Raw genomic sequence first — 20,921 nt, 5'->3', positions numbered from 1 at the left:
GAGATTAGAAGTGAGTGTGCATCCCTAAACAAACAGATGGCCAGGTTGAAATGGGACAGCAAGAATCCCAATTGTCCAGGCCAGCTGGGTTCCCAAGTGGTATGTACTCTGGAGGTAGGAATGAAGTAATGGAAATATTGGCACCTGGGAAACCATCTGTTTCTTTGATCAGCTGGAGAGAGAGGAAAGGTTTTCTGGCTACATTTAGGTTGGTACAGTGCAGTGGTTCTTAGAGTGTGATCTATGGACCAGCTCATTAGAAATGTAAATTACCATGCTCACCCTTAAATCAACTGAATCAGAAATTCTGGGGCTGGGGCTGGCCATCTATGTTCTGATGCCTGCCTAGGTGTGAAATTCAATGGGCAAAGCATTATGGCCCTTTCAGATGCAAAGGACAGTCTCAGATCAATTTATTTCTAGAAAATAAAAAGGCCATTTGTATTTGCAGTATGGCCCGTAAACTTTACATTCCAGAATGACCTCTTGCCTCTCATTTTTCTATAGTCTATTTCATGCAACAACTGAAGATTACTTCAGAGTTCCTGGAACACGTCAAACAGATTCAAGTGCTTTATGATGCAAAATGCATAAAGAGAAAAATAAAACTGAGGCTTCAACACTGCTGATAATTCTCTTTTCAAGGCAGATCAAAAGGAAAGAAAAGGAAAGGGGGAAAAAAGAATGCTGTTTAATTTTATTTATTCATAGAAACTGGAAACTTTGCATTAACCTCAAATGGAGGCCTGCTCCCTAGAACTCATCTTATATTCAAATGTTGGAAGGTTAATCCATTTCCATCTCCCGTTGTTCAGCTGCACAGAGTTATTTCTATAAGGACAAAGATGCTATTGTAAATCAAAATGATTGAGGTGCATAATCACTCCAGTCAGCAAACACACCAGTAACTTTTTGTTCCTTTTTAAATCTTGGGAGATTTGAGAAAATTGAAATGCTTCTTTAGTTTTTTTTTTCCTCTTGCTGTTTTGTTTTGTTGATTGCAGATATGGCTTATGACCTTAGGCTCAAGGTAAATAATCATTGGCACTTTGAATAAGAGCTTTATAGCTCTTAAACTGGGACACAGCGTGACCTGAGGGTCCCGCCAGTCAGAATCCTGCTCCTCCACACAAAGCTACCAAGAAGGCAAAGTTCTTCTGCAATGGAACAGGAAATTGAAACAGGTTACTTTAAACCCGTTTCTTCTCCTTTTCCTTTAATCAAAGCATTAGAGCTACACTTTGGTTCTCCTTTATTTAGACGCATCCAAACCTGGATAGGAAGATAAAGAGGGAGAATGCGGCAAACTTTAAAGAGACATTTCTTTCGGTCCTGCCAGCTCCATGAATATTGACCATGTGTGGTAAATAAGGGGTGCCCTGAGTAGGGTAACAACAGGGTGCAGGTGGGAGACTCTCCTTCTTCACCAGAGACTCGGTAACAAAAACATTATCATTACTACTTCTAATACAACTGTTTCCAAACAAATTTGGATTCTGTTTGAGTTAGAGCCGAGAGGTTCATTTATCCTTCTCCCACCAGATTATGGGCATGGAAAACTGTGTCATACTTGGCTCATAGGATACTGAGGTAATATAATTCAAGTCAACACCCTTATACCAAGATCATGAAGGTAAGTTTCAGGGCTTTTCTACCAAAGCAAGAATTCCAAATGAAGGATTTATACTTGAGTTAGAAATTCCACATATGACTTTTACAAGAAATATCATCATTATAACCATCAAGAAATGTTTATTGAACATACACCTTGCACACAGTATTGTCAAAAGCCATCCTGTACTCACTCCAAGCCTGCAGGTAATTTTGGAACTTGTTCATTTGTTTTTGTGCCTATTCATCTATCATCTACCTACCATTCATTCATCCACCTAGTATATGCCAGTCCCTGGAGCTAAAAGATAAATAAATCTTGGTCTCTGCCCATGAATGACTAATAACAGTATAGTATGATATATGCAAGAGAAGAAACATCATTCAAGAATGGAACCACAGAGCAGGGAATGTACAATTGCTCAGAGCTTAGGAAGGGCTTCTAGAGGAGGGGAGAGAAAATTGTTTAAGTCTTGACCATGATAAACTGACAAGGTTGGGACACCTGTAAAGACACAGAGGTATGAAATAGACATGGAATTCTGGGGAAACTATAAATAGGAAGTGCTGTTGGACTTCAGGATATAATGTAGTAGAATGAAGGAAGAAAAGGCTGGAGTAATAAGTGGGGGTAGAACTTAAAGGTTTCTATAAGAGGTCATGGGATCTGAACTGTAAAATCTAAATCATTAAGGTTATTACCAAAAGAGAATAATCAGACTTGTGGGTTGATGACTCTAGGATCAGGATAGAGATTGGTCCAGAGCTGGGTTGGGAACCAACATGGTAGTCACTTGCCTCATGTGGTTTTGAGTAGTTACAATGCAGCTTGCCCCAATTGAGATGTGTTATAAATGCAACATACACACTGGTTTTTGAAGATTTGGGGCAATAAAGTGAAATATTTCACTGATAACTTTTTGGATTGACTGTATGTTGAAATACAATATTTTAGATATAGTAAATATAAATTACATATGTATTATATACAATATAAATAAAATATATTATCAAACAATTTCATTTGTTTTACTTTTAAAATATGGCTACTAGGACATTCAAAATTATATCTATAACTTGTATTATATTGGACAGCACTTGTCTAGAGTGCTTCCAGAATATAGTCAGGAGACCGAGCAGACTGCTAGTTGTTCTTTCCTTCCTTCTTTCATTCATTCAACAAATATCTAATGAGCACCTACTCTGTCCAGGCATATTTTTAGGTACTTGGGGTACAGCAGTGAACAGAATGGACAAGGATCCCTGTCATTATGGAGTGTGTATCTTAGCAGATGGAGATATACAATAACAAATAATCATAACAAATTATATAGTATGTTAGATGGGGTAAGTGCTATAAGAAAAGACAGACTAGAGCAGAAAGTGGTAATCTGCAATTGTGAGGAGGGGTGACAGCTTAAAATAGGGGCATCAGGGTAGGGTTCACTAAAAGATCACAATTGAGCCAAGAATTGAAGGAGGCAAGGGAGTGTGCCATGGAAATAATAGTAGGAAGGACACCCCAGGTAGAGGGAGCAGCCAGTACAAAGACCTATTGTGTATAAGGATAGTGCAAGGAAGCAGCATTGCTGGAGAGGAATGTCCCAGGAATAGGTTAGTAGGAGATGGCATCAGGGAGTTAGCAAGGCAGGGCTGGAGTGGGGTTTGGAAGCCATTGTAATGAGTGAAATAGGGACCAAGAAGGGTTGCACAAAAGAGTGATATGATCTGATTCATGCTTTAAATTGGTCACTCTGGCTACTCAGTTGATGGTAGACTATAGTTACAGGAGTATTATGGCTATCTAAGTAAAAGAGGCCAGAAGCTAAGACTAGGCTAGTAGCAGTAAAGAGGGTGAGATGTGGTAGGATTCTGTGTATATTCTGAAGTTAGAGGCAATGCTGTTTTCTGGTGGTTTAGTGTGAAATGTGAGACAAAGAGAGAGTGAGAACAGTCAAGGATGACCCCAAGGATTTTGGCCTGACAAGATGATGCAGGAGATTTGAGTGAAGGAGATCAGCAATTCAACTCATTTAAATAACTCATGTAAGAACTGTTGAAACCAAGGCATTGACAGTGGGCATACAGCAGATGGGATGGATATGGGAGATATTTAGAAAATTTACAGAGCTCGTTAATTCTTAAATGTGGGAAAAGAAAGAATCTTAGATATTCCCCCAGATTCTGGCCTAGGCAACTGGGTAGGTAGACATATTTATTACAGCATAGAATAATGAGGAGATGGTCTTTGCTGGTTTAAGATGATGAGTGTGATGTCAGGATTTGGGAGGATTCTCTAATAATTATATGCAAATAGAACTGGAATCACTTAATGGTTTAACCAGGTTTCTCTCTGTTAATAGAAATCACCTCAACTAGGAAATAGATATTTGTTTTTCCCTCACTGTATGCTTAAAGATCCAAAGTTGGAAATCTGGGTGCTACTTTGTAAGAGGGCCAGAATATCTTTCCCTTGCTTTCTGGCAATCATCCTCTACACAGACTGATCAGAAATTCCCAGAAGCTAAGCATGCAGGAGGTAGAATGGGAACTGAGGAAGATGTTGAAGGTTCTGAGAGCACTGTAGACTCTTCTGGAGGAAGAGATGGAAGATGTTTCAAAAAAATCTGGGAGATGTGCATCCTGGTATTATATTTTATGCTGTGTTTTCTTTTTTTTTTACAAATTCAGAGATTGAGAGAATCAGAAAGTGATTGAGAGAGACGATGCTACCTTTGTAAACAAAGGTGGATATCAGCAGAACTGCTAGAACCTGAACTGGGACTATATACCTCAACCTGCCCTGTTATTGTCACCCCCAAAAGGGGGGTTGCCCATCATATAAATGACAGTAGAGCCACAGCTAATTTACACAAGCCATGTTCTGATAAACACTGAGTCTGAGCAGATCTCACCTTGTCTGAGCCAGGTAGATAAAGAAAGAAAAATCAGAGCTTTGTAAAAAATAAAAAAACAAGGAAAGGAATAGTGTCTGGAAGACTAAGAAGAAGAGCACAGCTCTGAAAATGACCTGCTGCAGGACCTAGAACAAGAATGAGGAAGCTGGCCTTATCAGTAGAATGATTTTTGTGAAATAGTTGCAGAAAAACAAGTTGAAACTAAAAACCAATGAAAGAGTTGAAAAGGGAAAGGAATGAGATAAGGAGAGTCTTTTTGGAAACTGTTAAAGTCTTCACTGCAAACATAAGAAGCAGAACACAGCATTACACAATATGAGATTAGTAATGATGAGGATAAACTTGGAAAGCTCTCCTAAAATTCAGAGAAAACACCAAAGGGATGGAAACAATGAGTGAGAACATTGTACATATGGACATAGGGATCCCATCCAGTGAATCACTGCCCCTACAGGAGGGACCGGACCATGTGGAGCCAAACCACATAACAGGAGAATATTCTCCCAAAGAGAAGAAAGACCATGTGTGTAGATTGCAAGGGCTCACCGCATCCCAGTGAATGAACTAAAATCGCTAAGAACCATTACATCTCTGAATCAAGAATCTTAAATGGAAAGAAAGGAAATGTCAGCAGAATAAAGTTCAACAGAACTATTTCAAGGGCAAATTAAAAAAAATAACAGCAAATGAAATACTTAGTAACTACAGGAAAATGTGACAGTTGATCACAATTTTAGTTTAATTGCACAAATTTCACCATCTTAATCAGAGGCTGGTGGTGCTGCTGGTGAACAGAGAACAGAAAGGGGCCAAAAGGAGGGTAGCAATGAAAGACAGACATGAGCAGGGGACAGAGCTGGCGCTAGAGTTGTCCCCAACTCTAAAGGAAAGAAGAGTAATTCAATGGAAATAAATGTATTTTATTTGGAAGAGTAAGTATAAAAATAAAGCAGACAGGAAGACAGGAGCCTTCTTACAATGGCCAAGCCACATGGAAATACATGAGGAAATTCATGAAACTAGATAAGATGTGTTTAAGAAATTAGGTCCCAATGGCTCTTAGGCAAATGACAGAATAGGAAAAAAGAAAACTGGCTAAGGTATAACCCTACAATCATTTGTCCCAACCATTTCTTTTGAGGATGGGAGAAAGGTGAATTGGATAGGAAGGGAAAGTAGCAAAAAAAGGAGAAGATGGTTAACAAGTGAGACGAGGTGCTTCAGAGATTCCAGCATTAAAGAGGGGCAGCAGACCAGATCTGAAGTTGGACATGTGTACTCCGGCTAGGGGAGCTTAGCCTCAGCCTTGGCCACTATTTCTGGTGAAGCTGGGGCCTCTGGAAAACAAGTAGTGATTTTCAGACAACATTCTAGCTGGACAGTAAATTTAATTGTGGTCCCTACAGTTCATTGGAAAGGGGACTTTCCCATTCCACCTAAGTCCACTGCAGGCAAGAGAGGGATCACAAAGAAATCACTCACCTGGGCAGAGGTACTGTGGAGCTTCAGCAGCCCATTCTCAAGCCGCTCCATTTTGGACTTCAAGTCCTTCCCATTCCTGTGCAGCAAGCTCTGGTAGAGTCTGATGAACTCCAGAAAGGATTTGGGAGTTGTATAGTTGTAGCGTTGCTCATTGCTCAGATAAGACTGGGACATTTGGTGCACACTTGTGTGGATAAAGGCCATGAACTTGCTAATCGACTGCTTAACTGTGGACTAAAATCAAAGAAAAGGAAATAGAAAAATATCTCACTGTAAAGGTTGAGGTGATTGTCCACTCCCTCATTGCTTCATTACATGGAAGTTGTGCTGCAATACCTAACTCGATTCAAGCCTGAAATTCTGGACATGGAATTCCTTCTACCCTGAGGTGCGGAAGATCTTGAGGAAAGTGGTTTTTTCCCTCTTACCTCAATGTTCTCTGTGTTCTGCAAGAAGCGGAGGCTGACAGACTCTAATGCCTGCTGAGGCCACTCATGGAACCAGTCGATGACTGTGCAGTTCACAATGGCAGGGAATTTCCTGCTGCGGACCCTCAGCTTGTTCCCCACAGGGGAGAAGCAGAGAGTCACCTGAAAAGTCAGAAGGGTAGGGAGAACCAAGAAGATATCAGAGAAATACTCATCAGAGAAATAGACATGACCTTGGACTTCTTTATCTCCTTGAATGTCAAGAGGCATATCCAACAGTGACAAAATCTCTGAAAGCAAGCCAGCCTTTCTAAGCAAGAAAGCAAGAATGCGAGGACTGCATGATAAAAGAGGGAGGGCGCTGCCCATAAATCAGATGAGAAGGACATTCTTGCAATTATGTCCATCCTCTCCCGAGATAGTCAATAAGGAAAGTCATATCCACAATATCAGTAGAGCCTCCTACCAACAATCTCTGGTCCCTGAGTAGTAAATTCTTTACCTTCAGTTGTCGTCGGACCCGATCTATAAAAAACTTCCAGCAGTTCTCTCTGTTGTCAACCAGACCTTGGCTTTTGACTTCATTCCTCACATTGTTGATAATGTTTTCAACTTCATCATCAGAGTAGAGATCTGGGATCTCTCCTGGGAAGAAGAGGAACACAGATATTAAGCTTTGGCAATTGCTGCATGAAGCAGTTCTAACATTGCTTCCCTCAACCTCATCTCTATCTTGAGAAACAGGTCTTTTGGCTTTCAGTCCATGTCCTGTCATTCTCAATGGCAAACCAGACAGACAGCAACCCAGGGCATGGTGTACATTATTCACAGCTAGAACAGGGTGTAGGGCACTCTTTTGTCCTGGCATCAGCAGTTGGTAACACAAGATCCTTCAGTTTTCATATATATAAATTAGCTGGCAAGTGATATACTATTCAATAAGTGATGCCAGGATAATTCAATACTAATATTAAAAAATAGAATTAGTTTATATATAAGAATAATTTCTGAGTGGATTAAAGACATGAATATGAAAAAAATAGTAACAATTTAAAAATAAATTACAGAAGTTTATTTTTATGGCATGGGGATAGAACAAGATTTCTGAAACAGAGCCCATAAAAACACAAACCATAAAAAAGGTTGTTAACTTTTACAACATTAAAACTAAACCTGCATGACAAAAGTCAGACACAGACTTCAGAAAGATATTTGCAACCCATATAATGAACAAAAGTTTAGTTTCCAAAATACATAAAGAACTATGACAAATCATAAGGAAAAGACAAAGAACCCAAGAGGAAAAAGGCAAATTTTATCACTAGGCAAACCACAGAAGAGGAGCAGGAATAGCCAAAAAGTACTTGAAAAGATGTTCAACTTCACTATTAGGAAAGGAAATTTCATTTTATAGCCATTGGGAAAAACTAATGTTAATTGTCAAAAGGCAGAAGCAACCCAAGTGTCTATCAGCAGATGAATGGCTAAATGAAATGTGGTCTAGGCATTCAATGGAATATTATTCAGCTGTAAAAAGAAAAGAAGCTCTGATAACATGGGAAAACGTGGATGAACCTTGAAGAAATCATGCTGAGTGGAAGAAACCACATGCAAAAGGACAGATATTGTATGATCATGTATATATGAAATGATTATGCACATTAATAGAGTTGGAAATTAGAATACAGGCAAACTATACCACAGGCAGGAGTGGGGTTGGGAAATAAGGAGTTAACACTTAATTAGTAAAGAATTTCTATATGGGGTGATAGAGAAGTTTTGATTATGGGTAGTGGTTACGGTGGCACAACACTGTGAATGTGATTAATATCACTGAATTGAATACTTGAAAGTGGTTAAAATGGGAAATTTTATGTTATATATATATATATAAAACCAGAATTAAAAAAAAGTAAAAGAACTGTACAACATTAAGAGTGAAATCTGATGTAAATTATGGACCATAGTTAATAATATAATTATAATTACAAATTCATATATATAATTTACTAATTATAATAAAATTGTAACAAAGGTAGTACACTAATCCAAAGTGTTCATAATAAGGAAAACCGTGTGTATGTGTCTGGGGGATGGGGTCAGGTGGTCTACATGGGAACTGTGAACTTTCTGTATGATTTTTCTGTAAACGTACCATCACTGTTATAAAAAATTAATGTTAGATAACTTCAAGTATTGATGAGGTGAGGAGGAAATAGGAATTCATATGCTGCTGGCCAGATAGTAATTTGTACAACTATTTTGTGAGCAGTTTAACACTTTTCAGTAAAGTAGAAGATGCATATAATACCAGAAAACCTAGAGACTTTGAAGCTTAGACATCTATCATAAAGAAACTCTCAGTGTGTACTGCACACCCCCAATTTTTATTTTGTAACATTGTTTATAATTGCATGTGTGTTTATTTTATTGCTTTCTGTATGTCTAAAATATTTCATAAAGAAATACAGGAAAATATAAAGAGAAAAAAGAAAGGGTAGGTGGTTAGAATGTGAATATCGTGAATTGTATTCTTTTGAGAATTTTGTTTAGCACAAGTTTCTGGGATTGTTGTTTCACTGTCAATTCAGGTCCAAGGAAGTTAATTTTAAAAATTTTCAGGAGGGTTATTCTTAGGAGGGTAGAATTTTTACTTGGTTATGTTTAAAAGCAGAGAAGAAGGGAAGTCAGGAATTGAAATAAGAGATGAGAGAGGAAAATTCTGAATTAGGAATGAGGGGGTGGGGTCCTAGCTCTGATGGGAGCATTGAGCTTAGAAAGGAGAAATGTAGCAATTCCTATAAGATTTATAGGAAAGGAGAAAACCGCAAGGAAATGGAGACGGACCATGAGGTGTAAAGGCAGTTGTGGGGTTCATACTAAATGACATAAGATTAAGGGAGGCAAGAATGAAGAAAGCCCTGGTATAGCTAAAAACTTGAAAACACTGGACATGATGTGAAGGGTGAATGTGGTTCACTCCAGGATACTTTATGGGTAGCAGAAAAGCTCTCTCACATTTCCAGACCCAGTCCTTAAGTAGGTATTGAGGTTATCTGGATCTGGAATCACACAGAAGCTCTTCTCTTTAAAGCTCTCCACACTCACGTCCTTCTTTCCTCCCTAACCAACAGTCTTAGCATCAGAGAAATGTCAGCGCTGAAAGAGGCCACTGGGGCCACCCCACTCATCCTATTTCTTTATGCCTTGGATGAGACCCTCAAGAATGGATAGTTTGACAAATGGTCTGTGACTAATTAGGTTTCTGGGAATAATGATTCCATCAGACTTTGAAGCTGCTACACTTCCTTGAACTAATCTGGAGGAAACCCACGCCAACTTTCCAACAAATTTCTTGCCTTCATAGTTTGACCACACGAACCCAGCTAGGAATCCACTAAGAGTTTTAAACTAATGAGCTTTAATCATCTAAAAAGGTAAAAAAAAATCATCATGAGATCTATCTTCTACTTTCTTGCCTTAATTGGACAAACTATTTCATTTCCATTCTTTAAGATATTTAATAGGAAGCATATAAAATACTCTGTACTGTTACTTGTCAAAATCAAGGTCTTACTAATGGAAAAACTCATTTCAACCTCTTTTGATAAAAATAGAGTTCAGAGAAAACTGCTAGGAAAATGAAATGAAATTTAGCATGTGTTGGGGTTTATGGACAGTTTTATAAAGGGAAACTCTCAAATGGAATTGGGATGAGCTATACTCACTCATCTTAAAGAACTGATTGCCTACAGTATCTGTATTCTTTCTACATTTGCCCCCCAGATAATCCGCATGTCTTTATCTATTAATATGTCAGGGCCCTCCAGTGAGAACTTGGATTAACTTTGGCCTGATAACATTTGTAATAGAGTATGCATTCTTCACCTTTGAATATGTTGGATTTATGTCTTTTGGTGTTTTTTTCTCTAAAATGCTGGAGGCAAACTATACTTTGCAGACTAAATCTGGCCCACTGCCTCTTTTTGTGTAGACTGTGAGCTAAGAATGACTTTAATATAATTTAATGGTTGGGGCAAAAGTTAAAATCATAGTATCTCATAACATGGGGGAAATTATATCAAGTTCAAATTTCATTATTCATAAATAAAGTTTTATTGGAACACAACCACGCTCATTCACTACTACCATGGAGTAGAGTAGATGTATGTCTCACAAAGCCTAAAATATTTATTCTCTTACCCTTTATAGGAAAAATTTGCTGACCCCAATTTACAGGATACCCTAGTGTAAAGATACTGAAAGGTCATTTAGAGACAGATTCCATGTTTTTTTTTTTTTTTTTTTTTTTTAAAGGAAAGACAGAGAGAAGGAAGGAAGGATAGAAGGAAGAAAGGGAAACATTTTTTAAACATTTTCTTGTTTTTTATTGTATTCTGTTTCTCCGTTTTTGTTACATGGGCTGGGGCCGGGAATCGAACCGAGGTCCTCCGGCATAGCAGGCAAGCACTTTGCCCGCTGAGCCACCGCGGCCCGCCCCGATTCCATGTTTTTGTGGTGTTTGTCACAAGATACCAAGAAGGTCACCGATGGAATAGCTGGAGATAAACACCTCTGAATTAGAAAGTTTGCATTTTTAGATTTGTTCCTCCAATTTGTCCTGACAAATATTCCTGTCACTTATTGTGGGATGTAAGTTGCTATATTGAAAACAGAAAACTACTGCCATAGGGGATTTTGCAATGTCCAAAGAGGCAGAGGCTGTTTAAATACTTGAAAAGTTTACTCCTGGGTCCTAAACTTGGGATATCCTATTTCACCCCCTGAGTGCGTCCAGGCTTCATGCAGTCAGTAAATGTTCTAATATTTTTTTAGCCCAGACCAGTGTTTGTTTCCTCTACGTTACCCTAATTCTCCACAGAGGCTGCAGCTGCTTTTGGAGGGAGGTTTTGGTAGTTTAACATGGTTCAGGTTGTTAGAGTTTGGTGATCAAAAGGCTGAAAGCTCAGGGTTAGAGTCCCTATGAGCCAGTTAACTACACTCTGGCTTAAAAGCTGTGTGATATTTTTCAAACATGCTTTCCTAGTGGTCTCAAAGGAGAAAAAACAAGGGAGTGTAATGGCTATTTCTATAAGCTCCTCCTCAATGGTGGGAAAGCTTCTCAAAACATATGTCTTAGTATATTTGATGCAATAGTAATATCTAATAAGTGAGATGGCACAGGAGTCTCATGATATAAACTAATTAAGTGTCTATATTTTTCCAGCAAAAGATGACAAAAGCATGAATTAGGTCAATAGTTGTCCAGATAAAAAGGGTACAAATTTAGAAATGATTACAGGGTAAAGTTGGTGGCAAGTGATTATCTCTTGAATTTAGTAAGTGGAATAAGGGTTAGCAATGGAAGGGGGATCCATGGAGCATCGAATGTCTTGCATAGGATTTAGTACCACAAGAACAAAAGAAAACCAGCACTCTTCTCATTGTCCAAGGCTGATCACTCAGTATCATTATTCTTTTGGGATCTCTGCATGGCAGCTGGAGAACCATCCATGTGCTGGTTTAAGTTTTGCCATCTGTAGTTTGAGGAAGCAATTGGTGGACAGATCTACTGAGCCCATAAAGTACATTCAAAAGGTCATGTGCATGCTTGAGGGCTGTTCTTTTGCCCCATACTTTGTCTTTTTCCTTTCAGAGAAATTGGGCCAGAATTCAGCTTATACAACAGCTGAGATGGCCCACCATAAAATCCAGTTCCAGGTACTCAATGTCAAGCTTGCTGCAAATATTTCCAGACTTCAGATTCCCGTAAGATGTGGGTAGATCCCTACCATGTCAATCCTGGACCTAATCCTAAAGAACCCGGAAGGTCAGATGATCTTTGCATGTTCTACATACCAAGAAGAGATTTTGCCTAAATATAAAAAAGACAGTTTGGCTCAGAGAAGGAGGCATATGACTTAAGTGGAGAGGAGACCCAACTGGTTATAAATTCTCTCATTAGTCCACACAGAGGCTGTATGTTGCTCATCTTTGAGCACAGTGCCTAATGATTAGACCACAGAAACTTAAATAATTGTTGATTATATGAAAACATGCAGTGGCCTGGCCTGGGCCAGAGAAGGGAAACTTAATTTTGGAGAGAAAAAAATTAAGCCTTTTGAGAAGCAAAAGGAACATCCTAAAGATCCTGAAGTGAAATGAAGGATGAGATCTGGCAGAGTTAGGAGAGGAAGGGGTACCACATCTGGAATAGACTAGGTATTCTTGGCTGGTAAGTACCAACTGGCAGGGTTACTGCAGTAAAATAATAGCCTTGTGGAAGGCTGGAAAGCTGGAGGCTATCTGCTGCCCAGGGAAAACAAGAGTTGACTGTGCATTCTTCCTTTGAATTAAGATAGGGATTTGCTGATGCTGATTTTGCTTCAAGAACAAGAGTTAAAATTTTGTGAGAATTTCTTAAATACCCATGGTTTCATGGCCAATGTTTTTCTTCAGGAATTGTTATAAGAGGACAATAAGCACATAGCATGGACTGAAGTTTTAGATGCAGGAAGTGCCTCACATTTCACTCAGTTTCACCAGTAACTACATGGCTTCAATAAGGATTCTGGAAACCAAGGAAAGTGACTCAAAGATATGCTCCGTCTGCTCCTGGCTGGCCACCTTACTTCTTATAAGATTTTGCATTTTTTTGCTAATTAAATCAAGAGCTTAATTTAATTTTGTTCTTTGTGTATATAATTTCTTTTTATCAGTCTGTATCCTCCAGAGATGCAACTGGCATAAATATGGGTTCTGAAATGCTTTACTTGGTGTTAGAAGTGGGATTCACAAAAGGACTCTGCACCACCATGGTTTGATTTTGGAAATGGTGTCAGGAAACCAACAGATGAAACAGTAAGCTAAAGAAGCTTGAGAAGCAGCCAGATAGCTTATGGTATGAGAACATTGGGTCACTAAGGGAGATGGTTTAGGGAAAGAGTTGAATTAGTGGAATTTGCTCACTCTACTTCTACCTCCAACCCAATAGGAATTTTAGATAGGTGGAAAGGGATGAGTTAATGTGAAGGTAGTCCTAACTATAGTTTGCTAGTCTCTGTTGTGTTAGCCAAAGATGGAATGATTGCTTAGGTTCACAAAATTGACAAACTAAGCCTGTGGGGGTAGTGCTGAAGAAGTGCAGTTTGGGCCGGGCCAGCAGTCAGTTACTTGCTAGGCAGAAATTATTTGACAGGGAAAATTAGAAGTAAGATATGCTTTAGTTCTCCCTATAGAAGAGGTTAAGAAAAGGTGAAAGGAGAGTAGAAGGAAAAAGTATTACTCTTAACTGTATCTCCATTTTAAAATTTATATGCAAATCTTATTGTTTCTATGTAGAAGCCTCAAAAGGGAACTGTGAGCTTGAAACTCCATGCCTTTGGAACAAGCTTATTTCATTAAGTTTTCACTGGGTAGGGTTTCAGAAATTTATTGAAAAAAAGTTGTCTTCTGAATGAAAATTAAAATGCTTAACTGGAGAACACAATTTTACTTGTTAAAGTATAAAACTGTCTGTGTCTCAGACATTATTTTAGGAGAAGGTGACCTTTCTGGATTGGAGCCAGTTGAGATACAGAGTAAAGCTGGCAACATGCCTGGCATCCCCAAGGCTTTAAGGCTTTGGAAGAAAAGTTTCCCCTGCTTTGATTGTTTTAAAAATTAAGCTTGAAGGCATGACTTCAGGATGAAGGATCCCTCACCATTTCCTTAGCAAAATAATAAAAAGGTGAGGAAATATAGGTGAAATAGTGTTACAGAAGGTGGTGTGATTTTATACCATAGTATTTAGTAAGTGAAAATCTATTGGATTAGATGAGAAAAGGAATACTAGTTTGTATGCAAACTCCTGGACATAAGAGCTAACTGAAATAAAGCAGGTAAGGGAAGGAAATTAGAGTTTGGAAGCAGTGTCATGCAAAGAGCCAGCACCCTCAAAAATCCAGATCCTGGGTATTTCAAGCCAAAGGTTGTTTATAGACTCTGCTAGTGTACAGTCTGGTCCTGGGGCTAGTGACTCTTCATGAAAATGACAGCAAATGGCCTGACATGCAGTGGCACAAAATACGAAGCAGACAGTTCTGAATCAGTGAAGTTCCTAAGGAATCACATAGCAGGGATCATTCTGAAATATATTATACATGACATCCTGAATATAAAATATATATAATATATGCATTCTATAGTTAAACTATTGGAAAATGTAATTTATATACTAAAGTATATCCTGGTTGTTCGACTTTTATACACTAAAGCATATTTAATCAGAGACAGGAGGTGGGCTGTGGAGAAATGGGCTTGCTGAAATGTTAGAAAGCTGGAGGTAGAAATGTTGTTCAGGAACATTTGTACAATAACTTTGTCTTCTTAACCCAGGTGAGAAAGTGGTTTTGCAGATGCTGAATTTGGTTTATATTCTCCCTTTAACTGAAACACACACACACACAAGTAATTCTTCAAGTACGTTATCCCTATACACACTATATTGTCTTATCTTCTTGGAGCCTTCCAAGAAGCCTGTGTGTGTGTGTGTATACACACATGTATGGATGGATATGTGTTTATAAATACATATATATACTTCAGAATGGTTGACCTTAGTTCTGAATGCCTAAACAAATAAGGATGGTAGAGTAGCAAGAATTGAGCTTTCTGCTGAGGTCTAACTTACATAGGATCCCAGGGTGTCACGGTCAGGTTCATGTGTCAACTTGTCCAGGTGGTGGTACCCTGTTATCTAGTCAAGCAAGCGCTGGACTGTCTATTGCTATGAGGACATTCATGGACTTAAATCATGACAGCGTTGGCTGCATTCACAGCTGATTGCATTTGCAATCAAGCTAAGAGGAGTTTCTTCTGCAATGAGTGATGCTTAATCCAACTACCAAAAGGCTTTTAAGAAGGATTCAGAAGAGACCATCAGTCTTCCTGCTTCAGGCAGCCAACCTCTCCTAAGAGTTCACTGAGGACCTTCATGGGAGCTGCCAGCTCGTCGCCTGCCTACAGACCTTGGATTCTTACATTTTCACAGTTATGTGAGACACTTTTATAAATTTTATATTTACAGATATCTCCTGCTAATTCTGTTTCTCTAGAGAACCCTAGCTAATACACAAGCAACTGACAATCCCCTTCAAAGACTTTGGGAGCCAAGAAAAACTATGCTGAGATATCCTGCTTCTGCGCTGACCTGTGTGGCCACTTTGCTTCCCTTAGATTTTGACTCCTTGGTTAATTAAATCAATAACCTAATCTTGTCCTATTGTGTAAGTTTTGTGTGTGCAGGTTCTCTGTATGTGTAGCTACCTTCCCATGCTTAACCAACCTGAAATACTCTAGGCAATTTAGTTTCTCTCTGTGTTGGATATGGGGAGGGGACACCATTTTCTCTCTGGGACTGGCAGATCATGGGGTTTTTAACTTGCTCCTCTTCCCATAGTTAGATCCATAACAGAACCCCATGATTACTGTCTGTTGTGCAATGAGAGGAGAATAAAAGATTGAGGACAGCAAGTTCAGCCCCAATCCTGATAAGGGCCTGTATAAACAGTCCTTCATGGTATCAGTTTTCTCCTTTATTTCTGTCTCTTCTGACCTGAGGTCAAATCTTCACCAGCGTCAAAATGACTCTGACTCCAGGAGGATTTTATTAGAGATTTTAAAGTACAAAGCATCTCTTACCAGATGCCAAGAGATCATTGATGAGCACAAGGAACCTCTCATCTGCAACTTGGGCATCAGTCATGAGAAACACTGTGCTGAGATTCTTCACCCCAGTTTTCAGACACAGACTGGCCAACTCCACCTATAAAAGCAATTGATATCAGAAATCTTTGAGAAGAGGGTCCTCTTGAAAGAGAGACTCCACCCACTCCTTAAGAATGGAACCACTTAAAAAAAAATCTACATAAATGGAAACTAAAGCAGAACAGCTGTAGGAGGTAAGGAAGTGTGCTACCACACACTGATAGACAAAGAAATATGCCTTATTCTTGGACCTCAGTGCCCATAGAGATGGGCAAACAAAGCTAGATAATGATGATCTTTATGCAATATGTGCACACATCATGGTGGCTCCTAGGTTGGCTTCCAGAGTCCCTACTTTTTTCAAAGAGGTAACAGCTTTTCAGAGAATAGAGGCAGTCCCTAGTCACTTGTTCTATTTACATCATCATACAAATGAGTGACCTGCCCCAGAAGCCAAGAAATTGCTCCTGGTCTTGATAAAAGAATCAGGTATTTGGGGCTACAGGTCTGGGAGTGAATATATCTTTGATAGAAGTATCTCGTTTCTTATGACGTGCTCCAGCAAAAGAATTTTGTTGAAAAATATACTGGGAAACACACACAGACACAAAGTCACTCACTCACATGGTAGGAAGTTACATCCATCCCAAACTTCAGATGGATGAAGAATGGCTAGGATGCTAAGTGCTGAATTTATCCAACTTTGTTAATCTTGGTTCCTGTGCTACATTACATTACCCTCCCACAGCTCATCCATCAGTCCTTATCTTATTCTCTCCTGCACCACTAGGAACTTCTTCTCTAAAAGCCTTATATATACCCTTACACCAGAGCTTCTTTTGTGTTCAAATAATTCCACTTTAAAAATAATAAACTTCCTTTTAGATCAGTGGTTCTCAACTTTACGCATGTACACAATTATCTAAGGCAGTGTTTTTCAATTCTCATAAGAACCATCTGGAGAAAGCTTAGAAAAGTCCTGGTGTCCTGGCCATTTCCAGACAAGTTAGATCAGAATCTCTGAGCATGAAATGCAAGCTTTAAGATTATTTGAAGATATACAGTGTTTGCAAGGCTGAGAACCACTGGCTTATGCACTGTCAGTACAGAATTCCCACAAGCACTATGTTGCCTTATCTTTGGAAGTGCTACAGACTGACCTCATGAGAACCTGGTGTATAACCTTAGGTTCAGCCAATCATGAGAGGCTGAGTTGTGGTTTTCAAGCAGTAGGGAGCCTCTACCTCTTCTATCGCTGGCTGAAAAAGTTTGGGGACAGATGGACAGGTCTAGTACAGTGCTGGCTGGAATTCTACTGAGAACAGCAAGAACAGCATCCTGATGGAAAGGACAGTGACCTCCTACTATGACACTGTTGTGGCCATAGAGAAAAGGGAGGGGGCCAGACAAAGTCACCTTTGAATGTTATATATTATGCCTTCCTCCACCTTCCAGAGCATGTATCATGGCTCTTTGTGATTGATGTTTGAAACCAGGAAATTGTTCAGAGTGTGTTAAATCACTGAAAGCCCTAGGGTTCAGAGGTTACTAAACCTGTCCTTTAAAATATGACTTTCTTATGAAACTTGGGGGGACTGTCAGAATTTCTCTGACACCTATAGAGTTGCTAGTGAGCTGTGTGCTGAATCTGATATAGCTGTGCTGCTGACTTGGGCAAGAGCGGAGGCTCTGAATCTCACAATGCAGACATTGGAAAGACCACTACTTTCAGGCTGAATCTAATAAGAAAAGAGCCTCTCAAATCACCTGCCCAGAATCTAAGAAAAAAATGGATGGACTATTAAAAGGAGGTTCTGGGCAGGGGAAATAGAAAACTAATGAAGGGCGAGAGGAAATTGACCAGTTGGAGAGCCGCTCAGTCTTCTCCCCACGATGGCTCGACCTTCTTACCTTGAAGTCAGGGATTTGGTAGCCTTTCCGTAGCGTGATCTGGAATACATCCATGGAGCTGATGAAAGCTGCGAGTCTTGTCAGGCTCTGCTTGCCACTCCCACCTACACCGACCAGCAAAGCATTTCCCCGTGGGGACTCCAATATGCGATTGATATGGCAGCTAAGGAGAAGGAATTACCAGGCACATCACTTTGATCACTTTCTGCCCTGAGGAGCACGTGGAATGGTCTTGTGGGAACAGCAGCCCTCCTTGGAGGCAAATTCTGGGCTGAGCTGTGGCAAACGTTAATTCGATTGCCTTCCAATGTGGCCTCATCTCTTTACCCAAATGAGCTGGATTGTCTTAAGCCAAGGTGTCCTGTGGGCCAGTTCCAGTGGAAGAATTCAGGGTGGACAAGCAGGACTGGATGAGGCATGTGATGGCAGAGGGGTAGGGGACTGGGGTTATCTTCCCTCTTCTCCCTGACCAACCCTGATTCTGCTACACCTCCCATTACATGTCTTACACTTATTTGTACTTTTAGAAGAGGGGACAGAGAACAGTAGAAAACCTATAATTAGAGAAAAAAAAAAAAAACCAAAGCAGGGAAATCTAGAGGACAAACAAAACAGTTCGTTCCACAATGGAAAGGAGAGGGGCAAAATTAAAACTCAGCAGAACAAGAACTGAGATTCCTGGCCTGTCTCCTTTTTCCTCCTTTAATTCTCCCTGGCCAACAATGCCCTTGCAGATTCTTATTGTCAGTTTGCAAGATTCCCACTGCCTGGCTTCTGGTTTCCTCTGTTCCCAGCCTTACTTCCACCTCTCTCTGCACTCATACACCCCCTCAGTGATGGGGGAATATTCCGGCCTCATGCTGCCCTCCTCAGCTTCGACTGTCCCCTCCAGAGGAACTCACTCCTCCAGTCTCCCTCCCCACAGGCCTTCCTCAAATGCCATCCGTCCATCAAGCTGTTCATAGGCTCTCCTCCAATTTTTTTTCTTTAACCATCCAGAACTAGGTATATACCTTATATAGGTGTCCACATTCGCTATAAAAATACCCCCTTTTGCCCTTTCTTTTATCATCATAAAAATAATGGCTATTATTGTAGCAAATGTGTAAAATATAGAAAAAATCTGCAATCTTACTATCTAACAATAAACACTATTGATATTAAGTATATGTCTTTGCAGACTTTTTTCTAGTATCTGTCTATACGTCTAAAATATGTTTACATGTATATATACATCTATTACCTTTAAAATCTCAAGCTATTTATATCTTGTACATTGTATACTGAACATAGCATTTTGAAAACTTTTCATCAGCGATCTACTGTGATTTTTTTTCCCTAGGCCATTAAATAATCTGCTAAATAATACTTTAATTATTCCATTGCATAAATTTCATAACAATATTCCATTGCATACAATGAGATGCTTGTCTGCAAGATCCTGCTGTTGGATATTTTGGTTGTTTTCTACATTTACCAGTAACAAATAATGCTATATAATTTTTTTTTTTTTTTTTTTACATGGGCAGGCACCAGGAAACGAACCCGGGTCCTCGGGCTTGGCAGGCAAGCATTCTTACCTGCTGAGCCACCGTGGCCCTATATAAGTTTTTTGTTGTTGTTGTTATTCATACTTCTAGTTATTTCCCCAGTATAAGCTCCTTAAAGTAAAATTGCTGAGTCAAACAGTAAGACAATTTTTATGCTTTTTTTAAAACCTACCGATAAACTGACCCCAGAATGCTTCCACCAATTTGTACAACATTAGCTAGGGTGATTAAAAGGTGAATCTATTATTTTGGACGATGGGGATATATATATTTTGTTAGTTGAATTAGAGTGTGTTAAAGTTAGTGAATTGGGGGATATGTAGTACAGATAACAAGCAATTGCAGAGAAATGGGTAAGTTAAGGAAAAAGAGACAGCAATGTTGGTAACCTTGGAACCAAAAGTCTGTAGAGATGCAGAACTTAGTTAAAGTTTAACCTAAGAGAGCAACAGACATGTCTGAGCTTGATTTCACAATTTACAAGTGTGCATCCCCATTTTGTGTTAATTATATAAGCAGAAACTCCAGATTCAAATTAAGTAACGGTAATCAGAAACAGAGCAATTTATGGTCTAGCTAATTCCAGTTTGGAAGGGCTGAGGAGAAGTGTGTGTGTGGGGGGGATTTGAAATGTTAACAAATTGTGAACTTGTGTAAGTTCCAAAGGGTTTATATTGAGCTTATTTGCTTCAAATTTTCTTATTACTGAAAATTTCTTGTTGGTACTTGGAATTTGGTCATTAGTATAAATAAACAAAATGTCTGTCTCTCCTCATCGCCTCATCTCTCCTATTAGATGTGTTTGCTGTTGGGAAGGAAGCCCTGGTAGAAGACACAACAATTTCCTCCAACAGTGAGAATCTGGCTTCTACCTTTGTTAATACTGGGTCTGTGCCAATTTAATGGTTGAAAATATTATGTTCTAATTTGTATTTCTTTGAATTCTAGGGAATTGAACACTTTTCATCATTGGATATTTCCTCTTTTATAAATTTTCTTTTCATGTTCTTTGCCCCCTTTTCTTCAGAAATGTTCTTCTAGATCTGTAAGGTCCCTTCATATATGTTTCGAAATTTCCTCCCAATTTGTCCCTTCTACTTTTAGCTTTATTCAAGGTGTTTTAGACATACATACATTTTTATTGTTCTGGACATAAAATTGCATGCTATGAAGTTTTATGTAGTTAAAATTTATTTACTTAAATATTTAGGAGTTTATTTATTGACCTACATTTATGATTGTTTTATGATCTTACTTCTTCACTTAATTAGTTA

General features: G+C 39.1%; 1 protein-coding gene across 10 annotated transcripts in view; it reads right to left on the bottom strand.

Moving 5' to 3' along the window:
* DNAH9 (dynein axonemal heavy chain 9) overlaps positions 1-20,921 on the bottom strand; it is a 372,566-nt gene that overhangs the window by 131,068 nt on the left and 220,577 nt on the right. For all 10 annotated transcript variants that reach the window (XM_077166001.1, XM_077166002.1, XM_077166003.1 and 7 more), the window contains 5 exons: positions 18,098-18,260; positions 16,121-16,244; positions 6,942-7,084; positions 6,440-6,601; positions 6,012-6,245 (listed from right to left, as the gene is read on the bottom strand). In XM_077166001.1, coding sequence (XP_077022116.1) covers positions 6,012-6,245; positions 6,440-6,601; positions 6,942-7,084; positions 16,121-16,244; positions 18,098-18,260 — 826 coding nt within the window. The remainder of the gene's footprint in view (positions 1-6,011; positions 6,246-6,439; positions 6,602-6,941; positions 7,085-16,120; positions 16,245-18,097; positions 18,261-20,921) is intronic.

Source organism: Tamandua tetradactyla, chromosome 6, assembly GCF_023851605.1.
Source record: "Tamandua tetradactyla isolate mTamTet1 chromosome 6, mTamTet1.pri, whole genome shotgun sequence".
NCBI classification, from domain to species: Eukaryota; Metazoa; Chordata; class Mammalia; order Pilosa; family Myrmecophagidae; genus Tamandua; species Tamandua tetradactyla.
This window is presented reverse-complemented; position numbering and strand designations above follow the sequence as displayed.